Genomic DNA, 24,501 nt, shown 5'->3' on the forward strand with positions numbered 1-24,501 from the left:
CTAGCTGTAATAAAAGAGGACCCATTCTGGGTCATACCATGTTGCACAAAAACAATGGATTATTCCACCCTTCAATGTGATACTGACCAGGGCACAGAAGGACTTGGCCATGTCAGAAGAACTGTCTCTGTTATCTAAGCTCTGATCATCATCTTACATTTTTTTAACCTGGCAAGGTCTGGGCTTTAAACATCGAGATGTAAGTGAGGTCCTATTGAGGTCAATACAATGACTGATACACAGCTGCTTTGCAGTTACTTGGCAAACAACCCTCAACATTCAGCTGCCTTTCCAGATTTCCAGGCCTCTAAAACAATAACTTTTACAAAGTGATCAGGAACATAAATCACACTTGATTTAAGGTGAACCTTTTCATGCTGAATCAAACCCACCTGTCTCCGATATGCTCCATACGCACTCTACTCGTAGTAATATAGTCATCAATTTTCATATTTTTTTTGTTAAATGTGTTTGGCTTTTGGAACAAGATAGGTCATACTTGATGCCTTTGATGAATATTCTCCTTGGTCCAGAACTACGGAATATGCACTTAATTAATTACACAACCTTTAATTGGACAGTCTATTTTTAATGTCAATGTGCTTTCTCTCCATTCTCGTGGAGAAAAGTAGTACACCAATTGTTTTCCTGTCACTTCTGAGAAAAAGCCACAATTATTAAATTCTGTAAATAATTTGTCAAAAGCCTGGCATTAAATCATTAGCAAAAAAAAAAAAAATAAAGGAAATGGACCAATTAAAGAATATTTTTGGGCTGTAAGTAAAAACTACAAAGTGATTCCAAGGTTTGTTTTCTCCATAATTTCATATCTTAACATCGGTTATAAGCTTTCTCCTTTGAACATTTAGTCGTATAAAAACCAAACCAAATCGTTAAGATTTTTTCATACCTGTTTTTGTGTCGCACGACAGTTATTTGTTCCGTGCAAAAGAATTATTTCCATGGATACTGAGTAGTACCGAAATATCTATTTCCAAAGCTGCGTTTAGTTCTAAAAGCAGAGTACGCAGATCAGCGCTTCGCCAAGTGCTACATTTTACGTGTCAATAAACCGATGCGATGGCTTTTTCCAGATTAAAATAAGCAGTGTATGTAGCAAAAAGATATATTACATGTCCATAGATTTTCTGATTGGTTCAAGCAGCCTTTGCAAGGGTGGCATGAGAAGAAGGGTCAGAACTTCAGCATAGGAGGCACTGAACCAAGGTGAGGAAAGCCTTACCTTCTGAAGACCATGCCACAGACCTGAAGGACTTGGATTTAAGTATTGATACACCAACTATGCAGAGAAGCCTTGGTTTACACTGGAACATAGCAGTTTATGTGTTTATATTCCAAGTGTCAGTGGAAGACTTCTCAAGGATTGCACGTGGTGAGCAGGACCAGCAACAACTGTTACACCCAGCAGCACTACCTTCGAACTTGTAGATCCTGAATAAGACAAAAAAATGTTAATTGCAGCCCACTTTAAAAGTCTCCTCCATAACTAAGTTGCATTAAACCATTTGAGACAAGGGTTTACATTGTACTTGTAATATATAACAATACCGCATGAGTTTAAAGAGTTCCTTTGCAGAGCCTTTAACCATGACCACCTAAGCCATTAACAGTGAGTTTTCTGGAAATGTGCCCGTCAGAGCTGTCACTCGGATGAGGGCTGTTTCGCGACTTCTAACTGGCAGACAGAGTAGGCAAAGGTTACACCCCGTCAAATCCTCGTAAATGCAATTTCTCTGGCAGTTCTACAACGGAACGACTTGTTCCCTAGCAACTTTGCGTTTGTAAGGAAAAGGAATTTAGTGTCTTTTCAGTATCCTTGCTTCATATTTTCAACGAAGTTGGAGCAACGGCAACATATGCATTTTTATACAACGAGTTATAGTTTACAATGTTTTGGTAGAGGTGGCTGAAAACTTTGACCCATACTTTCCGCACCGGACAAAAGCGCTCTTTCCATTGGAACTTATGTCTTATTAATTAAGACACATTAATTTTTTGAATAGCTTCAGACCTTGTATGATATGATAGGGAAGTCATTCTTTCAAGGTGTTGTTTCGGTTGGCATTTAGAAATGTGTTTATTTTGCTGTCATCAATGTATTTACGTGGGATTCTATCTACTCTTTTTTGACCTTATAATTGAGGGGCTTGGATTTTTTTTATTGGTTTTTAACAATTTACTAAACTCAATAGTGCTAGCCACATCTCACAACATTTGTGGTGGACACTAGCAACTCTTGAGACACCTGGAACAGTTTTTTTTAATGTATTTTGTCTTTACTGTATTAGATGGAGAAGAAGGCAGAGGCAAGTTGTCTAGTAGTTGCGTATTTGGGTGCGATAGTCATTGCTGTCATATTTTGTAGTTAAAGTTTCCTATACTCTATGGTCAATCACAATTAAAGGTTATCTAGTCTACTTTGGTTTAGTCGGATAGTCAGATGATAAATCATGGTATTACACAGGTTTAACGAGTAGATATGGAGGACAACATTGCCGCGCAGAATGCCATAGGTAGTCCTTACCAAATCTGAATAGGTAAACATTTCGATAATCCTGGTGGCCCACATAAAACCCCATATGTGGACCTTAATAGACCATTTTTGTCCCAGTGTTATCACAAACTTATTCATGCAAATAAATACTTATTGAGAGTACGCAGAAGTCCCTGACTCTGCAGAACTATGGAAGTGTAACATTGCAATTCTTGTCTTGTCTGTTTCCGTAGAGGCGATCAGAGAAAAAAAGTAAGGAAATTAAGCATGTATCGTGCCGAGGCTGTTGGGGATACTTAGTTTTTGATTTACAGGCCATTGAAAGAAAGTAGTGCATTTTTCAATCAAGTTAATCTAGGTGTGGAAGACAGTAATTTCCTGGAATGGAGCCTTTAGCAAAGGGACAAATGGAATCTGACGAGATAGCTACGTCCAAAATGTATCACATCTCTGTAGAGCAGCACATTATGGGACACGCATTCTACAAAAGGCTTCCCATTCCGCTGTCTTCCTTAAAACAAATTTACATACCCAAAAGCAAAAGATTAAAATCCAGCTTTCTTATCAGAAAATGGAGATATTGCTAAATATATTTTCAACCTCTTACTCTCGTGAGAACCTTAGAAGCAGATAAACAGCTATTTCATTGTGTCTTGTATAATGCCTCAGAATGTGTAAGTACCTCCATTCTCAATATTATAATATTTTAACAGGGTGATACCCAATTACGTATTTTTAATTTACACTGCTTTACAGGAATGAATTTCCAGTGTAAGAAATTGCCAAATCTAATGGGAGATGATATTTTTGGCAAGACAAGAATTAACCTTTGAACTACCCTGCAATTGCAAACCGGATAACGTACACTCCGTGGTGTGGTACTACCAAAGGAACTTAGGTGCAAAGGACACGCGCATTCTTACGAGAATTACGGCTACCGCCGTGGACAGCAAACGAGGACAGATTCAGTCCGTTGCCCATCTCTCGTACGATATAAAGATGTTCAACCTCATCGTCTTCCAGGCTCAGCCGGAAGAATCTGGACATTATATCTGCGGCACTCTAGATGGACAGTTCTTCTACGGCTACAACGTGGACATCCAGCCATCCAGGGACGCTCACATCACCTTTGCAGACAAGCATGCAAATCCACAGCCGGAGCTGAAGATGAACGACTTCACGGCTTTCACTGCTTTGTGGGAATGGTCCAAGTGCGACCGCTGTGACGTGAGAGGACAACAGAGGAGATTGGGAATGTGCTACCTACAAAGCCCGTACATTTTCCCAAGGAACCGGGTGAGTAAGGCTGATGTGGCCCCCTGTGGCTCCGGAGCTGTACCAGCAAGATTCAAGCCCTACCTGGCCGACAGGAAAACTGAAATATTAATTAGGAGCTGTGAGACTCCTTGCTACAAAGCAGAAAAGGGTTTCTTCGGGAAGCTGCAAAGCCTGATGCACAGCCTCTACAAACTAAAGAAGCACATTCCCTTTATCCCTAAGGCACCCACTCAGGTACATACACACACTCTGGGGGAAAACCTAGTCCTTGCTTGTCCAGATGCCAAACCACATCATTCGGTAGCCTGGGACAAGGATAAAGAGCGCCTGTACCTTGCAGATTACCTGATTGGGCAAAAAGGGTCCATGCGGGTCTTTATTGACCATGGGAACCACCTGAACATTCATTCCGTCGAACGCGGTGACAAGGGCATCTACTACTGCTGGCTGGACGGTAAACTGAAGGCTGGATTCCGCCTTAATGTGGTGAGAGACCCGCTGCGGCAACGCAAATTCACCGACCCGGACTCAATTTACACCATGAAGACGATTGGCCACACTGCCCTCGGCTGTCTTGGGCTCTTTGTGATTATTCACTGCCTGAAGTGCATTTCGTACAACTTCAGATGCATCCCTTTCATGAACGATTAATTGACTGGGGATGGAGAAGAAGACGCCGCCTTTCAGGGCCCTTCTACAAAATTGGGCCCTAGCTACATTTCTACTAATCATAATGTACATAGTTTAGACAGTAGATAAGTTTAGTAGATAAGTTAGCCTACAATAAAATATTTCATTCTGTAATATTCAGCATCTGTTGCATTATATTCACATCATTGGGTGAGGCCAGGAGGATTGGAAATAGAGCTTAAGAGGTGATGTATTGAAAAATATGGGGAGGAGGAAAAAATATTCATACTGAAAATGGGAGTTTATTGTTCAATATTTTAAAAGCTAACAAAAATGCCCTTCCCTGAAGTTATTTTATAATAATAATATAATACCGCATAATACTGCATATATAATAGTGATTGATAGTGGAAAAAATAATAGCGATCAGGCGCTAATCATTACTATAACAAATGTTTGGTAAATATATATATACGTGAAAATAAATAATGCTGCAAACACTAATAGGGTAACCCCAAAATACCTATAATAGACAAAATATAATAAAGTGTTGCGCCTGTTATTATAATTGTGACGGTAAATTACTTAACAATATAATGTGAAATATAAATAAACGAAAAACAATACTTATATTGGTTTTCCAGTCTCCATTCAGTCATCAGTGACATTTTCACAGACATTGTGTGGACTTTTACTGGAAGCTACTGCTGCGTCCCAGTACTTTCCTAGGATAATGGCGCATGCCTCGCTGTGGACTTCTTCACCTTTATGGGTGGTGGCCATTTTCTGCATCTTTTCTCCAGCGCAGAACTTTGAAATTATAGAAAAGGAGGACATCTACAGCGTTGTTCCCTGCCCTGCTTTTCTACTTTTTGATTCCGTTGCGTACCTGGCTGACATGACCTTTGAACTACCCTGCAATTGCAAACCGGATAACGTACACTCCGTGGTGTGGTACTACCAAAGGAACTTAGGTGCAAAGGACACGCGCATTCTTACGAGAATTACGGCTACCGCCGTGGACAGCAAACGAGGACAGATTCAGTCCGTTGCCCATCTCTCGTACGATATAAAGATGTTCAACCTCATCGTCTTCCAGGCTCAGCCGGAAGAATCTGGACATTATATCTGCGGCACTCTAGATGGACAGTTCTTCTACGGCTACAACGTGGACATCCAGCCATCCAGGGACGCTCATATCACCTTTGCAGACAAGCATGCAAATCCACAGCCGGAGCTGAAGATGAACGACTTCACGGCTTTCACTGCTTTGTGGGAATGGTCCAAGTGCGACCGTTGTGACGTGAGAGGAGAACAGAGGAGATTGGGAATGTGCTACCTTCAAAGCCCGTACATTTTCCCAAGGAACCGGGTGAGTAAGGCTGATGTGGCCCCCTGTGGCTCCGGAGCTGTCCCGGCAAGATTCAAGCCCTACCTGGCCGACAGGAAAACCGAAATATTGATTAGGAGCTGTGAGACTCCTTGCTACAAAGCAAAAAAGGGTTTCTTCGGGAAGCTGCAAAGCCTGATGCACAGCCTCTACAAACTGAAGAAGCACATTCCCTTTATCCCTAAGGCACCCACTCAGGTACATACACACGCTCTGGGGGAAAACCTAGTCCTTGCTTGTCCAGATGCCAAACCACATCATTCGGTAGCCTGGGACAAGGATAAAGAGCGCCTGTACCTTGCAGATTACCTGATTGGGCAAAAAGGGTCCATGCGGGTCTTTATTGACCATGGGAACCACCTGAAAATTCATCCGTCGAACGCGGTGACAAAGGCATCTACTACTGCTGGCTGGACGGTAAACTGAAGGCTGGATTCCGCCTTAATGTGGTGCGAGACCCGCTGAAGCAGCGCAAATTCACCGACCCGGACTCAGTTTACACCATGAAGACGATTGGCCTCACTGCCTTCGGCTGTCTTGGGCTCTTTTTGATTATTCACTGCCTGAAGTGCATTTCGTACAACTTCAGATGCATCCCTTTCATGAACGATTAATTGACTGGGGATGGAGAAGAAGACGCCGCCTTTCAGGGCCCTTCTACAAAATTGGGCCCTAGCTACATTTCTACTAATCATAATGTACATAGTTTAGACAGTAGATAAGTTTAGTAGATAAGTTAGCCTACAATAAAATGTTTCGTTCTGTAATATTCAGCATCTGTTGCATTATATTCACATCATTGGGTGAGGCCAGGAGGATTGGAAATACAGCTTAAGAGGTGATGTATTGAAAAATATGGGGAGGAGGAATAAATATTCATACTGAAAATGGGAGTTTATTGTTCAATATTTTAAAAGCTAACAAAAATGCCCTTCCCTGAACTTATTTTATAATAATAATATAATACCGCATAATACCGCATATATAATAGTGATTGATAGTGGAAAAAATAATAGTGATCAGGCGCTAATAATTACTATAACAAATGTTTGGTAAATATATATATACGTGAAAATAAATAATGCTGCAAACACTAATAGGGTAACCCCAAAATACCTATAATAGACAAAATATAATAAAGTGTTGCGCCTGTTATTATAATTGTGACGGTAAATTACTTAACAATATAATGTGAAATATAAATAAGCGAAAAACAATACTTATATTGATTTTCCAGTCTCCATTCAGTCATCAGTGACGTTTTCAGACATTGTGTGGACTTTTACTGGAAGCTACTGCTGCGTCCCAGTACTTTCCTAGGATAATGGCGCATGCCTCGCTGTGGACTTCTTCACCTTTATGGGTGGTGGCCATTTTCTGCATCTTGTCTCCAGCGCAGAACTTTGAAATTATAGAAAAGGAGGACATCTACAGCGTTGTTCCCTGCCCTGCTTTTCTACTTTTTGATTCCGTTGCGTACCTGGCTGACATGACCTTTGAACTACCCTGCAATTGCAAACCGGATAACGTACACTCCGTGGTGTGGTACTACCAAAGGAACTTAGGTGCAAAGGACACGCGCATTCTTACGAGAATTACGGCTACCGCCATGGACAGCAAACGAGGACAGATTCAGTCCATTGCCCATCTCTCGTACGATATAAAGATGTTCAACCTCATCGTCTTCCAGGCTCAGCCGGAAGAATCTGGACATTATATCTGCGGCACTCTAGATGGACAGGTCTTCTACGGCTACAACGTGGACATCCAGCCATCCAGGGACGCTCATATCACCTTTGCAGACAAGCATGCAAATCCACAGCCAGAGCTGAAGATGAACGACTTCACGGCTTTCACTGCTTTGTGGGAATGGTCCAAGTGCGACCGCTGTGACGTGAGAGGAGAACAGAGGAGATTGGGAACGTGCTACCTTCAAAGCCCGTACATTTTCCCAAGGTACCGGGTGAGTAAGGCTGATGTGGCCTCTGTGGCTCCGGAGCTGTCCCAGCAAGATTCAAGCCCTACCTGGCCGACAGGAAAACCGAAATATTGATTAGGAGCTGTGAGACTCCTTGCTACAAAGCAAAAAAGGGTTTCTTCGGGAAGCTGCAAAGCCTGATGCACAGCCTCTACAAACTAAAGAAGCACATTCCCTTTATCCCTAAGGCACCCACGCAGGTACATACACAAGCTCTGGGTGAAAACCTAGTCCTTGCTTGTCCAGATGCCAAACCACATCATTCGGTAGCCTGGGACAAGGATAAAGAGCGCCTGTACCTTGCAGATTACCTGATTGGGCAAAAAGGGTCCATGCGGGTCTTTATTGACCATGGGAACCACCTGAACATTCATTCCGTTGGACGCGGTGACAAAGGCATCTACTACTGCTGGCTGGATGGTAAACTGAAGGCTGGATTCCGCCTTAATGTGGTGAGAGACCCGCTGAAGCAGCGCAAATTCACCGACCCGGACTCAATTTACGCCATGAAGACGATTGGCCTCACTGCCCTCGGCTGTCTTGGGCTCTTTTTGATTATTCACTGCCTGAAGTGCATTTCGTACAACTTCAGATGCATCCCTTTCATGAACGATTAATTGACTGGGGATGGAGAAGAAGACGCCGCCTTTCAGGGCCCTTCTACAAAATTGGGCCCTAGCTACATTTCTACTAATCATAATGTACATAGTTTAGACAGTAGATAAGTTTAGTAGATAAGTTAGCCTACAATAAAATATTTCGTTCTGTAATATTCAGCATCTGTTGCATTATATTCACATCATTGGGTGAGGCCAGGAGGATTGGAAATAGAGCTTAAGAGGTGATGTATTGAAAAATATGGGGAGGAGGAATAAATGTTAATACTGAAAATGGGAGTTTATTGTTCAATATTTTAAAAGCTAACAAAAATGCCCTTCCCTGAAGTTATTTTATAATAATAATATAATACCGCATAATACCGCATATATAATAGTGATTGATATTGGAAAAAATAATAGTGATCAGGCGCTAATAATTACTATAACAAATGTTTGGTAAACATATATATACGTGAAAATAAATAATGCTGCAAACACTAATAGGGTAACCCCAAAATACCTATAATAGACAAAATATAATAAAGTGTTGCGCCTGTTATTATAATTGTGACGGTAAATTACTTAACAATATAATGTGAAATATAAATAAGCGAAAAACAATACTTATATTGATTTTCCAGTCTCCATTCAGTCATCAGTGACATTTTCAGTGTGAAGCTGTCTATTGTAACATCATAGAACCTTCAGCATCACACTCCAAGAACAATCCGTGTCCACGCTCAGTTACTCTGCTGTAGCACCGGATTGCGCATCAACTGTGTTTCCCCGCTGCTGTTAGGAGATTTTGTTGGATTGAGAATTCTATTGCGTTGCTTATATAGCAAACAAAAAGACACAGACATTGTGTGGACTTTTACTGGAAGCTACTGCTGCGTCCTAGTACTTTCCTAGGATAATGGCGCATGCCTCGCTGTGGACTTCTTCACCTTTATGGGTGGTGGCCATTTTCTGCATCTTGTCTCCAGCGCAGAACTTTGAAATTATAGAAAAGGAGGACATCTACAGCGTTGTTCCCTGCCCTGCTTTTCTACTTTTTGATTCCGTTGCGTACCTGGCTGACATGACCTTTGAACTACCCTGCAATCGCAAACCGGATAACGTACACTCCGTGGTGTGGTACTACCAAAGGAACTTAGGTGCAAAGGACACGCGCATTCTTACGAGAATTACGGCTACCGCCGTGGACAGCAAACGAGGACAGATTCAGTCCGTTGCCCATCTCTCGTACGATATAAAGATGTTCAACCTCATCGTCTTCCAGGCTCAGCCGGAAGAATCTGGACATTATATCTGCGGCACTCTAGATGGACAGTACTTCTACGGCTACAACGTGGACATCCAGCCATCCAGGGGCGCTCATATCACCTTTGCAGACAAGCATGCAAATCCACAGCCGGAGCTGAAGATGAACGACTTCACGGCTTTCACTGCTTTGTGGGAATGGTCCAAGTGCGACCGCTGTGACGTGAGAGGAGAGCAGAGGAGATTGGGAATGTGCTACCTTCAAAGCCCGTACATTTTCCCAAGGAACCGGGTGAGTAAGGCTGATGTGGCCCCCTGTGGCTCCGGAGCTGTCCCAGCAAGATTCAAGCCCTACCTGGCCGACAGGAAAACCGAAATATTGATTAGGAGCTGTGAGACTCCTTGCTACAAAGCCAAAAAGGGTTTCTTCGGGAAGCTGCAAAGCCTGATGCACAGCCTCTACAAACTGAAGAAGCACATTCCCTTTATCCCTAAGGCACCCACTCAGGTACATACACACGCTCTGGGGGAAAACCTAGTCCTTGCTTGTCCAGATGCCAAACCACATCATTCGGTAGCCTGGGACAAGGATAAAGAGCGCCTGTACCTTGCAGATTACCTGATTGGGCAAAAAGGGTCCATGCGGGTCTTTATTGACCATGGGAACCACCTGAACATTCATTCCGTCGAACGCGGTGACAAAGGCATATACTACTGCTGGCTGGACGGTAAACTGAAGGCTGGATTCCGCCTTAATGTGGTGAGAGACCCGCTGAAGCAGCGCAAATTCACCGACCCGGACTCAATTTACACCATGAAGACGATTGGCCTTACTGCCCTCGGCTGTCTTGGGCTCTTTTTGATTATTCACTGCCTGAAGTGCATTTCGTACAACTTCAGATGCATCCCTTTCATGAACGATTAATTGACTGGGGATGGAGAAGAAGACGCCGCCTTTCAGGGCCCTTCTACAAAATTGGGCCCTAGCTACATTTCTACTAATCATAATGTACATAGTTTAGACAGTAGATAAGTTTAGTAGATAAGTTAGCCTACAATAAAATGTTTCGTTCTGTAATATTCAGCATCTGTTGCATTATATTCACATCATTGGGTGAGGCCAGGAGGATTGGAAATAGAGCTTAAGAGGTGATGTATTGAAAAATATGGGGAGGAGGAATAAATATTCATACTGAAAATGGGAGTTTATTGTTCAATATTTTAAAAGCTAACAAAAATGCCCTTCCCTGAACTTATTTTATAATAATAATATAATACCGCATAATACTGCATATATAATAGTGATTGATAGTGGAAAAAATAATAGCGATCAGGCGCTAATAATTACTATAACAAATGTTTGGTAAATATATATATACGTGAAAATAAATAATGCTGCAAACACTAATAGGGTAACCCCAAAATACCTATAATAGACAAAATATAATAAAGTGTTGCGCCTGTTATTATAATTGTGACGGTAAATTACTTAACAATATAATGTGAAATATAAATAAACGAAAAACAATACTTATATTGATTTTCCAGTCTCCATTCGTTGTGTCAAAATATGTTTCAATAAATGAAAATAAAAAAGAAACAAAAAATCATAGTGCTTTCAGCAAATATATATGAATCAGGTGTATCTTTTGTATAGTGTTTCACTCACATGAAGATGAGCAATAAGTTTGCTCTGACTTATTGAATTCTATGGTAAAGGAGTTTCAGCTCCGTTCCCGCCGAACAAGTTGTTTCAGGACGCCCTCTCCGAATCGCTTCTTTGAGTATTGTACCGTCCACACAGCAAAAATGCGGGTCTAGTCGATACGAGAGATAAAAAAGGCAGGGAGGTGAAATATAAATGTATATTTAATATTTAAAAAAGTGCAGCATGCCTTTTTTTAATATTAAAAATATTAAGCGATGGCACACATAATTATCTTCTGATGAATTTTGAATAAAAATTATGAATTGTATTTTTTACAAACCAAGGAGTTGCTTTTGGAGGCTCAAAAGGTTCATACACATTGTGAGTGTAACCATTGAAGTTTTGTTCCTGAAGTTCCCAAGTGTTTTTACTCTATTACACTATATTTTTACCGTATCTGCTTTTTGTTTGAGCTATTAAGATCGCGAGTTACAAGCGCCCCTAGACAGAAGTCTTGCTTGTTCCATATTTTCAACATTCAGTGGAGGATGTTTATAGGGTTGCTGCTGTAAAATCCGATCAAAATTAAGGGAAGTATTTATCTTTCCGTTTTACTGTCTACTTATTCTATATCTTTTGGCACGCGGTTTCATTCCTTTCTGATAAAAGGTTGAGATAGGTTCTCCATAAGCTTCTTTGAAACATTCTAGGAACATAGGTAAAAATTCACAATTCAATTATTCAAGTATTGAATTAATAGCTGAACATTCCTTAAAATGTGTGTTCAGATTAACCATGCAGAGAACACTGAAATCCTAAAAACTTGAAATGTTTTAGGGTTTAAATTTTTATGTGGCCAAACGTCTACCAGCTTGGATCGGTCTACAAAATTGTCTTCTAGATTGTGAGTTTTTTATTTTTATATCTACAAGAGCATTAAATAATATATAAATGGAGGATTGAGTAATGACAGAAATAAACCGATTGTCTGTAGCACACCTTCATTTCTACATAAGAACCTCAGAATTATTTATTTTTCAACATAGCCGAATACATATCCCATGATGAGTTCTGGATGCTAGTAAACGAAACGTCTACAATAACCTATTCAGGAGCCAAATCACAATACAGGAAGGGTAAATCCAAATCCACTCAATATATTTTAGTATAGTGAGGGTTTATTGACTCAAATACATTTATCTCTGGTTCATCTAGAGTGCAGCGGGTGATTGAGGCTACGGAAAAACAAGAAATTGATCCACATTATTCTTTTATCTGTTGGTGACAGGTTATGTTGAAGGATGAATGATGTTTCTTTTTAACCTCTGTAATTAATCTTCAACGCCAGTATACAAAAATAGGCAGAAATGTGATTCATTTATTTATTATTGAAATCCTAAAATTATACTTTTTTTAACCAGACACAAAATCAAAGCAGCATTCTTCATTGCGTCTTTAATTGTGATATGCAGAACATATCATAGATATTTTTTTTTTTGGTGGGAAGGTAGGTGCACATTATGTTTCTGTGACAGGAAATATTGAGGGGGGAGGTAGGTGTACATCATGTTTCTGTGATGTCACACACATATATAATTCATTATGCAAATTAGCATGGCCAGTATTTTTTTTGCAAGAAAGGCGGCAACCCTTATCTGGACGCTACCCCAGCTTTGTCTGATGGCCAGTCTAGGCCTTAAAACCAATAATAATTGTCCCTTCTTAAAAGTATTTTTTTAACCATTATTCTGATATCTGTATATATGTCTGTGCTTAGTATATATAAAGTTGGTGCCTTACACTGCCACCTGGTGGTGAACTTTGGCCATGTTTCTGTCAACTTCCTGTTCCAGGTTATTCCACTGTAAGCAAGTCTGAGGAGAAGTAACAGTTATGAGCTCTCCCATTTTCTTACACACAGGCCTTGGAAATATAAGTATGTCAGTAATTGGTTAAAATGCATTAGTATATACTGTCACTGATTTAAGTACTGTTTCATGTATATTATTTTCATGTCAGTAAGGTGATATGAGCTTGGCTAGCTAGGCCTTTGTTTTCTGTGAGTTGATATTTGAATAGTCATGTATGCCTGTCAATTGTATGCATTGTAGTTTGAGAATATGTACAAACAGTGTTCTAATATATGTTCCTAATTCTGTATATTTTGCAGTTTTACAAAGATGAAAAGAGAAATCAAATATTAAAGAGTCTCGGTAAGAGTCCAAAAAGTACCTGTGCTTCCTGGGTTTCTACTGAGAAGATGTTAGCTGTCTGCCAAACCTTGTACAAGCAACACATTGTGAGGGCAGAACAACCATTATATCATATTAACTAGTTACCCATAATCATTATTAACTCATTATAAACTATACAAAGCATTGTTCTTTGTGTTCTATAATTGACATTGTGTTGCTGTCCATTGTATAAAACTTTGCTATGAATCGATATGGGACAGAATCAAGTGTTGGAAATCACACAGCATGCGAGACAGATGTTTTAGCAAATGTCTAAGAGATGTTAATGTCTTCTACCAAATGTCTCATGAAATGCTACAGGGACTGATGGCTTTTCTTTTATTTTTTTTCCCCCGTTTCCTTTTTTTGTTTCCAATTTGCTTCAGTGCACAATTTTCATATTAAATGATGTCCTAAATCAGCATTTCTTCAAACTGAGCAACAGCTAATGATGACAAACATCGAGAATTGCAATAGGACTAATTTGCATAAAAATTAAAATGTATCCAAAGGCGTTGTTTTTTTTTTTTGCCCGCGTGAACAGTTGCAAAGCCAACGGTTACGTCTCTTTGTTGGTGATCAGATATTTCTTTTAAGACAGATATTTACATGCAAATTTGAAAAGGGTTTCATTTAAATCAGTAGCTAATAAAGTCGGCACAGAGGAATATTAGCACGGCAATAACTCTTTGAGTAGTAGGTTATAGAAATATGCAATACAGTTTAAAGTATTGGGCACAGAAACGCAATGGCTATGGAATACTTTTGGGGTATTTAGGTTTCAGATTTTTGAATCTAAGCATAATTCGGTGTTGCGGAAATGCCTCGATAACAAGGCATTCAGCAACACAACCCCCACAACCACAAGCTCCATCAGTGAGTGACATTACTGCCACTCACAAGATGGCAACGCCAGTTGAAAAAAGAGTACTGCATTCAACCATGAAAGTCAATTAAGCCTTGCTTATTAATCACTATGCGATTTAGTAAATTGGAATTTTGAAAAAAAAATAGTTTTAAAAAAATACAAATGTAGTAACATATAGAATAATCTCTACTGGTGTCATCATCAGAGGAACGATCCAACTCCAACAAGATGTAAAGAAAATTTTAAAAGAACACAAAATGAGTTAAAAAACCAGCATTTCAAAAACCCATGGGGTGTTTAGATCTCAAAAATATATAGTTGATGGGTATATTGATTTGGCCAGCTCCAAAGATTGGATATGTGGCAGACTGACCAGATGTCAAAATTTCCCAAATGGGGCCTTTTAGCCCCCAAATAACCAGACAAACCAAAGCATTTGGGGGTTGTTTGTCAGTGACATATAAAACGAGCTGAAGATTTATGCCAGAAGTACACATTGTGTGGAAAAAAATGTTTTTCAAATAGCAATATGCTAATTGGATTTATTGCCCTATAAGTTGTAATAAAAAAAGCAAAGCCTACTTGTCCCGAAAAAAATAAAATAAAAATATTCTAAGTAAAAAACAGTTGTCATTAAAGGGTTAAAATGTTATGTATAAAATTTTATGTAGAAAAAAGCCCAGTGCAGTAAGTCCTATTATCTCACAGCTTCTAATTAATATTTCTGTTTTCCTGTCTGCCAGGTAGAGCTCGGATCTTGCTGGGACAGCTTCGGAGCCACACGGGGTCACATCAGCCTTAGTCACCCGGTACCGTGGGAAAATGTATGGGCTTTCAACGTAGCACATTCCCAATCTCCTCTGCTCTCCTCTCACGTCACAACGGTCACACTTGGACCATTCCCACAAAGCAGTGAAAGTCGTGAAGTCCTTCATCTTCAGCTCCAGCTGTGGATTTGCATGCTTGTCTGCAAAGGTGATATGAGCGTCGCTGGATGACTGGATGTCCACGTTGTATCCGTAGAAGAACTGCCCGTCTAGAGTGCTGCCGATATAACGTCCAGATTCTTCAGGTTTTATATCATACAAGAGATGGGCAACAGACTGAATCTGTCCTCCTTTGCTGTCCACGACGGAAGCAGTAATGCTTGTAAGAATGTACGTGTCCTTTCCACCTAAGTTTCTTTGGTAGTACCACACCACGGAGTGTACATTATCTGGTTTGCAATTGCAGGGTACTTCAAAGGTCATGTCAGCCAGGTACGCAACGGAATCCAAAAGTAGAAAAGCAGGGCAGGGAACAACGCTGTAGATGTCCTCCTTTCCTGTTATTTCAAAGTTCTGCGCTTATTTGGCAAGATGTACATTTCCCACATCGATGGAAGCGTTTGTCATGAAGACAATTGGACTTACTGAGCATTCTTTTCATGAATTGCATATGGAGAATAAAGAAGACAAAAAATTAACCATAGTGTACATAGTTTAGTAAATAGTTAGTAGATGTTATGTTTGATAGTATTTAGTAGATTTCATGTTGGGTAGAAGTTGTAGATTATATGTTTGATAGAAGTTAGTAGATTTCATGTTTGATAGTATTTAGTAAATTTCATGTTTGATAGATGTTAGTAGATGTTATGTTTCATAGTATTTAGTAGATTTCATGTTTGATAGAAGTTAGTAGATTTCATGTTTGGTAGATGTTAGTAGATTTCATATTTGATAGAAGTTAGTATATTTCATGTTGGATAGTTATGTTTGATTAAAATAAAATATGTTTGTCTGTGATATTCAGCGTCTGTTGCATTATTTTCACATAATGCTGGAAAGGAGCATTAAATGTTTATACATAAAATAGAAGTATAAAGGCACGATACTTTACAAGCTAACATTTTAACCCTTTAATGACAAGACTGTTTTTTACTTCAAGTATTTTTTTTTTCGGGACAAGTAGGCTTGCTATTTCAAAAACATTATTTTTCCACACAATGTGTACTTTTGGTATAAATCTTCAGCTCTTTTTATATGTCACTGACAAACAACCCCCAAATGCTTTGGTTTGCCTGGTTGTTTGGGGGCTAAAAGACCCCATTTGGGAAATGTGGACATCTGATCAGTCTGCCACATATCTAATCATGGAAGCCGGCCAAATCAATATACCCATCAACTATATATTTTTTAAATCTAAACACCCCATGTGTATTTGAAATGCTGGTATTTTAACTCTTTTCATGTCCTTTTAACTTTTTTTACATCTTGTTGGACCTGGATCGTTCCCCTGATGATGATATCAGTAGAAGATGGAGAACTTTATGGCAGAGAAGGGCATTTTTGTTAGCTTGTAAAATATTGTTTCCTTAAACTCCTATTTTAAGTATGAGCATTTATTCCTCCTCCCCATATTTTTAAATACATCACCCCTTAAGCTCTATTTCCAATTCTCCTGGCCTCACCCAATGATGTGAATATAATGCTAGGGCCCAATTTTGTAGAAGTGCAAGATGGTCTGAAAGGCGGCGTCTTCTTCTCTATCCCCAGTCAATTCATCGTTCATGAAAGGGATGCATCTGAAGTTGTATGAAATGCACTTCAGGCAGTGAATAATCACAAAGACCCCAAAACAGCCGAGGGCAGTAAGTCCAACTGTCTTCATGGCGTAAACTGAGTCCGGGTCGGTGAATTTGCGTTGCGTCAGCGGGTCTCTCACCACATTAAGCCGGAATCCAGCCTTCAGTTTACCGTCCAGCCAGCAGTAGTAGATGCCCTTGTCACCACGTTGGACGGAATGAATGTTCAGGTGGTTCCCATGGTCAATAAAGACCCGCATGGACCCTTTTTGCCCAATAAGGTAATCTGCAAGGTACAGGCGCTCTTTATCCTTGTCCCAGGCTACCGAATGATGTGGTTTGGCATCTGGACAAGCAAGGCCTAGGTTTTCACCCAGAGCGTGTGTATGTACCTGAGTGGGTGCCTTAGGGAATAAAAGGAATGTGCTTCTTTAATTTATAAATGCTGTGCATCAGGCTTAGCATCTTCCCGAAGAAACCTTTTTTTGCTTTGTAGCAAGGCGTCTCACAGCTCCTAATCAATATTTCTGTTTTTCTGTCTGCCAGGTAGGGCTCGAATCTTGCTGGGACAGCTCCGGAGCCACAGAGGGCCACATCAGCCTTAGTCACCTGGTACCTTGGGAAAATGAATGAGCTTTCAACGTAGCACATTCCCAATCTCCTCTCACGTCACAATGTTCACACTTGGACCATTCTCACAAAGCAGTGAAAGCCGTGAAGTCCTTCATCTTCAGCTCTGGCTGTGGATTTGCATGCTTGTCTGCAAAGGTGATATGAGCGTCCCTGGATGACTGGATGTCACTGTTGTATCCGTAGAACTGCCCGTCTAGAGTGCCGCAGATAGTGCTGGACGATAACCTTAAAAAGGGAAGGCCAGAGATATTTACTTTGCCTCCATGTGGAGCTCCACAGAGACCCCGGGGTACATGTAGTGGACCCATAACAGCTTTTATATTAACCATTGACATCATCTGAACAATGATTCCATCTAACCAATGACCCAGGCACCTAAATCGCAAAAAAAAACAAAACTAACGCAATGGCAACGCAAATGAACAAACAAGAAATTTTAATGTCATGAAGACAATTTTTTTCAACACAATGTGTACTTCTGGTAAAAATCTTCAGCTCTTTTTATATGTAACTGACAAACAACCCCCAAATGCTTTGGTTTGCCTGGTTGTTTGGGGGCTAAAAGGCCCCATTTGGGAACTGTGGATATCTGGTCGGTTTGCCACATATCCAATCATGGAAGCCGGCCAAATCAACATACCCATAAACTATATATTTTTGAAATCTAAACACCCCATGTGTATTTGAAATGCTGGTATTTTAACTCTTTTCATGTTCTTTTAAAAAAAATTTTACATCATGTAGGAGCTGGATTGTTCCCCTGATGATGATATCAGTAGAAGATGAAGGACTTTACGGCAGAGAAGGGCATTTTTGTTACCTTGTAAAATATTGTTTACTTAAACACCCATTTTAAGTGTGAGCATGTATTCCTCCTCCCCATATTTTTCAATACATCACCTCTTAAGCTCTATTTCCAATTGTCCTGGCCTCACCCAATGATGTGAATATAATGCACCAGATGCTGAATATTACAGAACGAAACATGTTATTGTAGGCTAACTTATCTACTAAACTTATCTACCATCTAAACTATGTACATTATGATTAGTAGAAATGTAGCTAGGGCCCAATTTTGTAGAAGTGCAAGATGGTCTGAAAGACGGTGTCTTCTTCTCCATCCCCAGTCAATTAATCGTTCATGAAAGGGATGCATCTGAAGTTGTACGAAATGCACTTCAGGCAGTGAACAATCACAAAGACCCCAAAACAGCCAAGGGCAGTAAGGCCAATCGTCTTCATGGCGTAAACTGAGTCCGGGTCGGTGAATTTGCGTTGCCGCAGCAGGTCTCTCACCACATTAAGCCGGAATCCAGCCACAGTTTACCGTCCAGCCAGCAGTAGTAGATGCCCTTGTCACCGCGTTGGACGGAATGAATGTTCAGGTGGTTCCCATGGTCAATAAAGACCCGCGTGGACCCTTGTTGCCCAATAAGGTAACCTGCAAGGTACAGGCGCTCTTTATCCTTGTCCCAGGCTACCGAATGATGTGGTTTGGCATCTGGACAAGCAAGGACTAGGTTTTCACCCAGAGCGTGTGTATGTACCTGAGTGGGTGCCTTAGGGATAAAAGGAATGTGCTTCTTTAATTTATAAATGCTGTGCATCAGGCTTAGCATCTTCCCGAAGAAACCCTTTTTTGCTTTTAATGTCATGAAGACAATTGGACTTACTGCACTGGGCTTTTTTGGGGTATTTATATTAACCCAATGACTAAAGTGCATATTCTACAACTTAAGAAGCATTCTTTTCATGAATTGCATATGGAGAATAATGAAGATGCAAAATTAACCATAGTGTACATAGTTTAGTAAATAGTTAGTAGATGTTATGTTTGATAGTATTTAGTAGATTTCATGTTGGATAGAAGTTAGTAGATTTCATGTTTGATAGAAGTTAGTAGATTTCATGTTGGATAGAAGTTAGTAGATTTCATGTTTGATAGAAGTTAGTAGATTTTCATCAGGCTTAGCATCTTCCCGAAGAAACCCTTTTTTGCTTTGTAGCAAGGAGTCTCACAGTTCCTAATTAATATTTCTGTTTTTCTGTCTGCCAGGTAGGGCTCGAATCTTGCTGGGACAGCTCCGGAGCCACAGAGGGCCACATCAGCCTTAGTCACCTGGTACCTTGGGAAAATGTATGAGCTTTCAATGTAGCACATTCCCAATCTCCTCTGCTCTCCTCTCACGTCACAATGTTCACACTTGGACCATTCTCACAAAGCAGTGAAAGCCGTAAAGTCCTTCATCTTCAGCTCCGGCTGTGGATTTGCATGCTTGTCTGCAAAGGTGATATGAGCGTCCCTGGATGACTGGATGTCACTGTTGTATCCGTAGAAGAACTGCCCGTCTAGGGTGCCGCAGATAGTGCTGGACGATAACCTTAAAAAAGGAAGGCCAGAGATATTTACTTTGCCTCCATGTCGAGCTCCACAGAGACCCCGGGGTACATGTAGTGGACCCATGACAGCTTTTATATTAACCATTGACATCATCTAACCAATGACCCAGGCACCTAAACCGCAAAAAAAAAAAAAAAACTAACGCAATGGCAACGCAAATGAACAAACAAGAAATTTTAATGTCATGAATACAATTGGACTTACTGCACTGGGCTTTTTTGGGGTATTTATATTAACCCAATGACTAAAGTGCATATTCTACAACTTAAGAAGCATTCTTTTCATGAATTACATATGGAGAATAATGAAGATGCAAAATTAACCATGGTGTACATAGTTTAGTAAATAGTTAGTAGATGTTATGTTTGATAGAAGTTAGTAGATTTCATGTTGGATAGAAGTTAGTAGATTTCATGTTGGATAGAAGTTAATAGATTTCATGTTGGATAATTATGTTTGATTAAAATAAAATATGTTTGTCTGTGGTATTCAGCGTCTGTTGCATTATTTTCACATAATACTGGAAAGGAGCACAATACTTTACAAGCTAACATTTTAACCCCTTAATGCCAATGTGGTTTGGCATCTGGACAAGCAAGGACTAGGTTTTCCCCCAGAGCGTGCGTATGTACCTGAGTGGGTGCCTTAGGGAATAAAAGGAATGTGCTTCTTTAATTTATAAATGCTGTGCATCAGGCTTAGCATCTTCCCGAAGAAACCCTTTTTTGCTTTGTAGCAAGGAGTCTCACAGCTCCTAATCAATATTTCTGTTTTCCTGTCGGCCAGGTAGGGCTTGAATCTTGCTGGGACAGCTCCAGAGCCACAGGGGGCCACATCAGCCTTAGTCACCCAGTACCTTGGGAAAATGTACGGGCTTTCAAAATAGCACATTCCCAATCTCCTCTGCTCTCCTCTCAGGTCACAGCGGTCGCACTTGGACCATTCCCACAAAGCAGTGAAAGCTGTGAAGTCCTTCATCTTCAGCTCCGGCTGTGGATTTGCATGCTTGTCTGCAAAGGTGATATGAGTGTCCCTGGATGACTGGATGTCCACGTTGTATCCGTAGAAGAACTGTCCATCTAGAGTGCCGCAGATATAATGTCCAGATTCTTCCGGCTGAGCTTGGAAGACAATCAGGTTAAACATCTTTATTTCGTACGAGAGATGGGCAACGGACTGAATCTGTCCTCCTTTGCTGTCCAAGACGGAAGCAGTAATGCTTGTAAGAATGCGCGTGTCCTTTCCACCCAAGTTTCTTTGATAGTACCACACCACGGAGTGTACATTATCTGGTTTGCATTTGCAGGGTACTTCAAAGGTCATGTCAGCCAGGTACGCAACTGAATCAAAAAGTTGAAAAGCAGGGCAAGGAAAAACGCTGTAGATGTCCTCCTTTTCTGTTATTTCAAAGTTCTGCGCTTGTTTGGCAAGATGTACATTTGCCACATCGATGAAAGCATTTGTTAGAAGTTAAGAATGCATTTCTATTATGGTTTCTTTTTCTCAAATTTAGATTTATACCCAAACCAGTCGACCCTCCAAAAGTTATCCCCGGGGTAGTGCGGAAATTATTTTTGAAATCATTATCTTTGGATAATATTGGCCAACGTGGCCTCATTAATTTGTTTTTAGATTAATGTGGCATTTATCATATTTGAACATTAATGGCACTATCTCCTTAAATGTATTATCTCTGCAGTTGGGTTTTAAGAGATCTCTTTTTTAAGTGTAACTGTCTCCTTGAAAGCTTGGGAAACCAGTGCTGGACTATAACCTTAAAAAAGGAAGGCCAGAGATATTTACTTTGCCTCCATGTGGAGCTCCACAGAGACCCCGGGGTACATGTAGTGGACCCATGACAGCTTTTATATTAATCATTGACATCATCTGAACAATGATTCCATCTAACCAATGACCCAGGCACCTAAATCGCAAAAAAAACCAAAACTAACGCAATGGTAACGCAAATGAACAAACAAGAAATTTTAATGTCATGAAGACAATTGGACTTACTGCACTGGGCTTTTTTGGGGTATTTATATTAACCCGATGACTAAAGTGCATATTCTACAACTTAAGAAGCATTCTTTTCATGAATTGCATATGGAGAATAATGAAGATGCAAAATTAGTGTACATAGTTTAGTAAATAGTTAGTAGATGTTATGTTTGATAGAAGTTAGTAGATTTCATGTTGGATAGAAGTTACTAGACTTCATGTTGGATAGAAGTTAGTAGATTTCATGTTGGATAATTATGTTTGATTAAAATAAAATATGTTTGTCTCTGATATTCAGGCACAGAAACGCAATGGCTATGGAATACTTTTGGGGTATTTAGGTTTCAGATTTTTGAATCTCAGCATAATTCGGTGTTGCGGAAATGCCTCGATAACAAGGCATTCAGCAACACAACCCCCACAACCACAAGCTCCATCAGTGAGTGACACTGATGCCGATCACAAGATTGTTATTTTAGGGCAAATCAGAATTTCTTTATTTTTGAATTTGAAAAAGGTACAAAAGGGAAAAAGGCAAAGGGGAGAGAACAGCATGTCATTCCAAGCGAAACAGGAGATTGAACGCAGGAGATTCACATTGTAAAATACGATGGCAAATACCCACGGACTCAAATGAGCCACAACCTGCGGCCTGCAGTTAAAATACCAGCATTTCAAATACCCATGGGGTGTTTACATTTCAAAAATATATAGTTGATAGGTATATTGATTTGGCCAGCTCCAAAGATTGGATATGTGGCAGACTGACCAGATGTCAAAATTTCCCAAATGGGGCCTTTTAGCCCCCAAACAACCAGACAAACCAAAGCATTTGGGGATTGTTTGTCAGTGACATATAAAAAGAGCTGAAGATTTATGCCAGAAGTACACATTGTGTGGAAAAAAATGTTTTTGAAATAGCAATATGCTAATTGGATTTATTGCCCTATAAGTTGTAATAAAAAAAGCAAAGCCTACTTGTCCCGAAAAAAGTCTTGTCATTAAGTGCATATTCTACAACTTAAGAAGCATTCTTTTCATGAATTGCATATGGAGAATAATGAAGACAAAAAATTAACCATAGTGTACATAGTTTAGTAAATAGTTAGTAGATGTTATGTTTGATAGTATTTAGTAGATTTCATGTTGGGTAGAAGTTAGTAGATGTTATGTTTGATAGTATTTAGTAGATTTCATGTTGGGTAGAAGTTAGTAGATTTCATGTTTGATAGAAGTAAGTAGATTTCATGTTGGATAGAAGTTAGTAGATTTCATATTTGATAGTTATGTTTGATTAAAATAAAATGTTTGTCTGTGATATTCAGCGTCTGTTGCATTATTTTCACATAATGCCGGAAAGAAGCATTAAATGTTTTTACATAAAATAGAAGTATAAAGGCACGATACTTTACAAGCTAACATTTTAACCCCTTAATCACCGCGTTGGACGGAATGAATATTCAGGTGGTGCCCATGGTCAATAAAGACCCGCATGGACCCTTGTTGCCCAATAAGGTAATCTGCAAGGTACAGGCGCTCTTTATCCTTGTCCCAGGCTACCGAATGATGTGGTTTGGCATCTGGACAAGCAAGGAGTAGGTTTTCGCCTAGAGCGTGTGTATGTACCTGCGTGGGTGCCTTAGGGATAAAAGGAATGTGCTTCTTTAATTTATAAGTGCTGCATCAGGCTTAGCATCTTCTCGAAGAAACCATTTTTTGCTTTGTAGCACCTAAACGGCAAAAAAAAAAACTAACGCAATGGCAACGCAAATTAACAAACGAGAAATTTTAATGTCATGAATACAATTGGACTTACTGCACTGGGCTTTTGGGGGTATTTATATTAACCCAATGACTAAAGTGCATATTCTACAACTTAAGAAGCATTCTTTTCATGAATTGCATATGGAGAATAATGAAGATGCAAAATTAACCATAGTGTACATAGTTTAGTAAATAGTTAGTAGATGCTATGTTTGATAGTATTTAATAGATTCCATGTTTGGTAGATGTTAGTAGATTTCATGTTGGATAGAAGTTAGTAGATTTCATGTTGGATAGAAGTTAGTAGATTTCATGTTTGATAGAAGTTAGTAGATTTTCATCAGGCTTAGCATCTTCCCGAAGAAACCCTAAATTGCTTTGTAGCAAGTAGTCTCACAGCTCCTAATCAATATTTCTGTTTTCCTATCGGCCAGGTAGGGCTCGAATCTTGCTGGGACAGCTCCGGAGCCACAGGGGGCCACATCAGCCTTAGTCACCCGGTACCTTGGGAAAATGTATGGGCTTTCAACGTAGCACATTCCCAATCTCCTCTGTTCTCCTCTCATGTCACAGCGGTCGCACTTGGACCATTCCCACAAAGCAGTGAAAGCTGTGAAGTCGTTCATCTTCAGCTCCGGCTGGGGATTTGCATGCTTGTCTGCAAAGGTGATGCGAGCGTCCCTGGATGACTGGATGTCCACGTTGTACCCGTAGAAGAACTGTCCATCTAGAGTGCCGC

General features: G+C 40.1%; 4 protein-coding genes across 4 annotated transcripts; 3 read left to right on the forward strand and 1 right to left on the reverse strand.

Annotated features, from left to right (window-relative positions):
- The first annotated feature begins 3,313 nt into the window (after window positions 1-3,313).
- Window positions 3,314-4,444, forward strand: LOC128470900 (Ig-like V-type domain-containing protein FAM187A). Its single transcript, XM_053452756.1, has one exon. The coding sequence runs from the start codon at window positions 3,314-3,316 to the stop codon at window positions 4,442-4,444; it is 1,131 nt and encodes a 376-aa protein (XP_053308731.1).
- A 712-nt stretch (window positions 4,445-5,156) lies between these two features.
- LOC128470901 (Ig-like V-type domain-containing protein FAM187A) lies at window positions 5,157-6,239 on the forward strand. Its single transcript, XM_053452757.1, has one exon. The coding sequence runs from the start codon at window positions 5,157-5,159 to the stop codon at window positions 6,237-6,239; it is 1,083 nt and encodes a 360-aa protein (XP_053308732.1).
- A 3,067-nt stretch (window positions 6,240-9,306) lies between these two features.
- On the forward strand, window positions 9,307-10,578 carry LOC128470902 (Ig-like V-type domain-containing protein FAM187A). The gene has a single exon (XM_053452758.1). It carries the CDS (start codon window positions 9,307-9,309, stop codon window positions 10,576-10,578), a length of 1,272 nt encoding a protein of 423 aa, XP_053308733.1.
- A 4,466-nt stretch (window positions 10,579-15,044) lies between these two features.
- LOC128470903 (Ig-like V-type domain-containing protein FAM187A) lies at window positions 15,045-15,822 on the reverse strand. The gene is made up of 2 exons (XM_053452759.1): window positions 15,816-15,822; window positions 15,045-15,748 (listed from the first exon to the last, which is right to left on the reverse strand). The coding sequence occupies exons 1-2, from the start codon at window positions 15,820-15,822 to the stop codon at window positions 15,045-15,047; spliced, it is 711 nt and encodes a 236-aa protein (XP_053308734.1).
- Between the last annotated feature and the right edge of the window lie 8,679 nt (window positions 15,823-24,501).

Source organism: Spea bombifrons, chromosome 13 (genome assembly GCF_027358695.1).
Source record: "Spea bombifrons isolate aSpeBom1 chromosome 13, aSpeBom1.2.pri, whole genome shotgun sequence".
NCBI lineage: Eukaryota > Metazoa > Chordata > Amphibia > Anura > Pelobatidae > Spea > Spea bombifrons.

Coding starts and splice junctions, on each gene's coding strand:
- LOC128470900 (XM_053452756.1), top strand. CDS start 3,314: ATGATATTTTTGGCAAGACAAGAATTAACCTTTGAACTACCCTGCAAT.
- LOC128470901 (XM_053452757.1), top strand. CDS start 5,157: ATGGCGCATGCCTCGCTGTGGACTTCTTCACCTTTATGGGTGGTGGCC.
- LOC128470902 (XM_053452758.1), top strand. CDS start 9,307: ATGGCGCATGCCTCGCTGTGGACTTCTTCACCTTTATGGGTGGTGGCC.